At 42.8% G+C, this 5104-nt stretch overlaps 1 protein-coding gene across 1 annotated transcript; it reads right to left on the reverse strand.

The window, feature by feature from the left end:
- Positions 1 to 261: 261 nt before the first annotated feature.
- faslg (Fas ligand (TNF superfamily, member 6)) lies at positions 262 to 4528 on the reverse strand. The gene is made up of 3 exons (XM_014216822.2): positions 2413 to 4528; positions 1092 to 1203; positions 262 to 899 (listed from the first exon to the last, which is right to left on the reverse strand). Exons 1-3 carry the CDS (start codon positions 2692 to 2694, stop codon positions 484 to 486), a joined length of 810 nt encoding a protein of 269 aa, XP_014072297.1. The 5' UTR covers positions 2695 to 4528; the 3' UTR covers positions 262 to 483.
- Positions 4529 to 5104: the final 576 nt, after the last annotated feature.

Here is a 5104-nt window from a genome sequence, read left to right on the forward strand (position 1 = left end):
TTGAGGTCTGCAAACTGTGACGAAATATTTAGGCTGTCATTGTAATAAGAATTTGTTCTTAACTGACTTGCCTAGTTAAATAAAGGTTACATTAAAAAATAAAAATGTTTTAATGAAGCGAGGGAGTGACAGATTGAGAGAACAAAATGGAAGGGACATAACAAAAAACACAAACCAAAACAATAAAAGAACTAATCATCCTCCTATTATACAATCACATCTGACAAAGATCTCAGAGTCTGAACTTTACATTTTTTTTTAAAATACCTTTAATAGAATATAAAAAATTGGATCCCTGTTGACGTATATAAAATCCCAAACATGCACATTTTTGTGTTCTAATGAACATAAATTCAGACCTGCAGCTGGAATCAGTGCCAGATCTTTATCATAATAAATACTACTTTTTTCTCCAGCATTTTAGTGTTAAGGTTCTCTGAGTGAAATATCAGTTGAAACCAACTCCAGATTTCATCCTTTTCGCTAGATTTTGTGGAGTCCAAAGAAGTTGGCATGATGAGTGTGGCTGAGTATGGCTGGGTGGGAGACGTTCACATAGACCCAGTCCTGCTTCTCCAGCTGCAATGTGGAGCCCAGGTAACTCCCAGAGGTCCAGACACGTCCATTAGAGCCCGAGCTGCAGTAGCCCTCCCTGTGCGCCTCTATCAACGTGAGAGGCTTGGAGCTCCAGGGCCTCCTCACAAACACAGAGTGAACCAAGGCATCTGTAGGGGTGCAGTGATTGGCCTCAAACTGCACCCGGGAGTAGATGTGGTAGAGCCCAGTCTCGTTGACCTGCAGACCACCATCCCGATAGACCACGCCTCCCTCTGTGAAGGCCCGACCTGCCTTGGGCTCCCAACGCAAGGTACTCTGGGAAACATCCTTCTGGATCCGGCCTGAAGGAGACAAAGGGAGACAGCAGGGAGAGTGGGGTTAGATATGAGACTTCACTGGATTTCACAGTCCCTACTCTACATCAGGGGTGCACACCTAATTCAGTTAATCATGGTCCTGATTAGCAGGCGATTACTAGAATCAGGTGTTTGAGAAGGGCTGGAGCAAAAGCCTGCACACCCCAGCTTACTTACCTATGACGTGTGCTGCAGGTCTGCTGGCCTTCTTCCCTGTGTCTGGATCAGACTCTGGAAGGTCACCCACTAGCTTCTCAGGCGCACAACCTTGGCTCTCAATGTTAACCTCCTGTGAAATAAGAAGAAAAAAGACATCAATGTCACATCACGTTAACATACACACAGGTTATTTTAAATTACATTTTGGGGTTAAGGGTTATAGAGAAATGTTGCGCTAATGTGCGCTGAACATCAGCTCCTTTCTGAACGTGTTCTTTGATACGAGTCAAGGATATCCTGTAGCAGCGCTGGACTGGTGACCACAATTCTGAACAGATTCCGGTCTTTAAATGTCATTGCTACTTAATAGTCTGAGATGCAGAGGCAGCAATAAAACCTGCACAAAAGTCAAAGTCAAACCTTTTTTCATCTACCCTTAACCCCAGTCTGTTTGTACCACCTACCTCTCACCAGTCTCCCACTCCATTTCCAGTGGTCACAATCATCTCTTTTTAGGTTCATAGTTTTCAACCGTTGTTGCTACAATGTTGCATGTTGTAATGCATTTTAGGGGGGGGAAAACAGAGACTATAGAGCTCGCCAGCTTCTAGTACTAAAAGCCAGAAGTGAATTATGTCTGGTTCGTTCAGCTATTCCTATGGGGGAAATGAATGTTGCCCCTATGGGGGAAATGAAAAATAGGGTTTGGGATAAACGCCAAAAATGAGATCTGAGGTTATCACAGTCTTAGGGGATATTATGCATTTTGTTCTAGATAATATCAGTCCGTTAACATGACCTTTATGAATTATGAAGCCTTTTTTGCGCTCGTTTTGAGCACAGAAATGCTTAAACTCAAAAAGTGACATTAGCTGATGAAGATGATCAAATAACAAAACGTAAGATCTCCTAAGCATGTGTTTACCACAGACTATTTTCTGTGTTTATCCAAAACCACTATTAATTTCCCCATAGAAAAATGTTTACCCAACGAGCCATGGCGGAGTTAGTGCCTACAAAAAGTCGCCATTACTATTGCTCTATATATGCCTGTTTTCCTCATGAGTAAGTTAAGATGTTCCCAACATCAAAACAATGATATGCAACAAGATGCTAAATATGAACTACCACAGATTCCTCTCTGTATTCATTTCATTGATATTTTTTGCAGAGGAGCAGTGCAGTGTCATTGCAAAGAGAGATGCTCTTATAATATCCTACAGAAAGAGCATTATGAGACAGAAGTGACTAGATACAAAGACCCGTTGATACAAATAGAAATCAGAGAGCAGACTTGCTCCAGGAGAACCCCCCCAAAACACTGAGCAAAACCCCTCACCCGTTGTATCCCATCCAGTTGAGTCTGTAGTCGGTGTATCTGGTAGGCTCCCAGCCCCAGAGCCCCAAACACCAGCAGCAGCAGAAACAGCAAAGCCACAACCAGGCTCCAGGAGCCAACCCCCCTGCAGCCCCTGGCCCTGCCCTGCTCCCTTACCCTCTCCTGGGCAGGAGGGAAGGACCAGCAAGGTACCAGGCCTGGAGGTTGGACCAATGGCTGTGGACCTCCACTGCGGTCCACTAGAAACACCTGGGGGTATGTATAGCCCTGGGTACCGCTCATGGTGCAGTGTGTGTGAGAGGAGTGTGTGTCGCCTGTGTGCGCAGGAGGTGTGTGCTTCTGAGCCTTGGTCTTAAAAAAAAGAAAAGAAAAAAATGTATCAAGGCGACTGGAACCCACAGCTTCCACCCCAACGCTGGGTGGGTCTGTGACAAGCTCACACCACTTCGCACTCACTCTCGCCGTCCTCTCATCTGTCAAAATGAAACTTAGACAGGTGACTGGTGCTGTTGCAGGGCAGGTAGATAATGACCTCAGAGTAGAGAAACTAATTTACACTCTTCGCACACACTTTCATACATGCATGTGCACATGCGCTCACAGACTTAGAAAATGGAAGTTAAACACGCAGTGATAGTTAATTACAGTGTCATTAAACACTGAAAATGTGTTTCTTTAATATGCTCTCCAAACCATAGCACAGCGCAAAGCTACAGAGAGAGGAAGAGGGTTGTTTGGCTGACCTCTGCCTTTCTAACCACTTTGTTCATCTCATCATGGGGCCAGACAAAGAGAACAACCTAGAAAGACTTCTTGAGAAAACCCCTTACTTGTACTCACAGCCCCACAGAACTACATATGACCAATGAGGAAAGTTGGAGCTTTTGGGTAGAGTAGGGGGACTGCTGCACTTATATAATTAAAAATGAAAGTCAGAGAGGATTGTGCATGTATATTTTTATTTGTAAACAGTGATGCAGCAGAAAATGATCGTTTCAGAAGCACACACACTTCTCAGTGGGAAGTAGAAACTGCCACATGAAAAAGCTTACAGCTACTCAGCCTGCTTTCATCAGGAGTCTGCTGCTCTTCGTGAGAACTGAGAACGGTATGGGGTGTTATAGTGTGTATGGTGTTTGTGCGGTCTAACCAGGCAAAGGAAGACGTCATATCGACTCAGAACCCCCTAACGTTAACTAACTTGGGTTTACAGGAAAGTGACACTGACACACTTGCGCCTCCCCAGTGTCTATTGTCCCTTAGCTCTGGACAGCCTTTTGGAGGCCCTTAGCAAGATATTGGGGGTTAGAGGGGTTAGAGAGAAAATGCAATTCTACACATTTTCTAATGACTTATGCCATGTTAATTTGATATGAGTGAAAATGACTAACAAAGTTTTTAAATCAAGTTTAGATGGCTGGCTAAACTACCAATCTAAAACTGACATGGCTAATTGAGTGACTGTCAGTGACTGACAGAAAAACTGCTGATGCACAACCAAGTTTAAAAAATGTACCTGGTGTATTCTACGATTCTTACTCTCAATAGTAAGTTGAGTGAGTTCATAATATACACAGTGCACAAAACATTAAGAACACCTTCCTAACACTGAGTTGCACCCTTTTGCTCTCAGAACAGCTTAAATTTGTTAGGGCATGGACTCTACAAGGTGTCGAAAGCGTTCCACAGAGATGCTGGCCCATGTTGACTCCAATGCTTCCACAGTTGTGTCAAGTTGGCTGGTTGTGATTGACCAGTCTTTATATTTTGCACACACACACACACAAAATATAAATGCAACATGCCGCAATTTCAAATATCTTACTAAGTTACAGTTCATATAAGGAAATCAGTCAATTGAAATGAATGGATTAGGAAACAATCTACGGATTTTACATGATTGGGAATTCAGATAGGCATCTGTTGGTCACAGATAGGGGTGTGGATTAGAAAAACACTCAGTATCCCCTTCTGTCGCTGCGGAGGTTTCAATCAAACGGTTCTGACATTTTCTGCACAAAGCAACTTTACTGAAAATCTAAAGGGGAAAATGATTGATATAATATACTGTATGTCAACATTTCGGAACATACAGTTGAAGTCGGAAGTTTACATACACCTTAGCCAAATCCCTGACATTTAATCCTAGTAAAAATGTCCTGTTTTAGGTCAGTTAGGATCACCACTTTATTTTAAGAATGTGAAATGACATAATAGTAGAGAGAATTATTTATTTCAGCTTTTATTTCTTTCATCACATACCCAGTGGGTCAGAAGTTTACATACACTCAATTAGTATTTGCTAGCATTGCCTTTAAATTGCTTAACTTAGGTCAAACATTTCGAGTAGCCTTCCACAATCTTCCCACAATAAGTTGGGTGAATTTTGCCCAATTCTTCCTGACAGAGCTGGTGTAACTGAGTCAGGTTTGTCGGCCTCCTTGCTCGCACACGCTTTTTCAGTTCTGCCCACACATTTTCTATATGATTGAGGTCAGGGCTTTGTGATGGCCACTCCAATACCTTGACTTTGTTGTCCTTAAGCTATTTTGCCACAACTTTGGATGTATGCTTGGGGTCACTGTCCGTTTGGAAGATCTGCGACCAAGCTTTAACTTCCTGACTGATGTCTTGAGATGCTGCTTCAATATATCCACATAATTTTCCTTCCTAATGAAGCCATCTATTTTGT

The sequence above is a fragment of the Salmo salar genome, chromosome ssa10, assembly GCF_905237065.1.
Source record: "Salmo salar chromosome ssa10, Ssal_v3.1, whole genome shotgun sequence".
Classification (NCBI taxonomy): domain Eukaryota; kingdom Metazoa; phylum Chordata; class Actinopteri; order Salmoniformes; family Salmonidae; genus Salmo; species Salmo salar.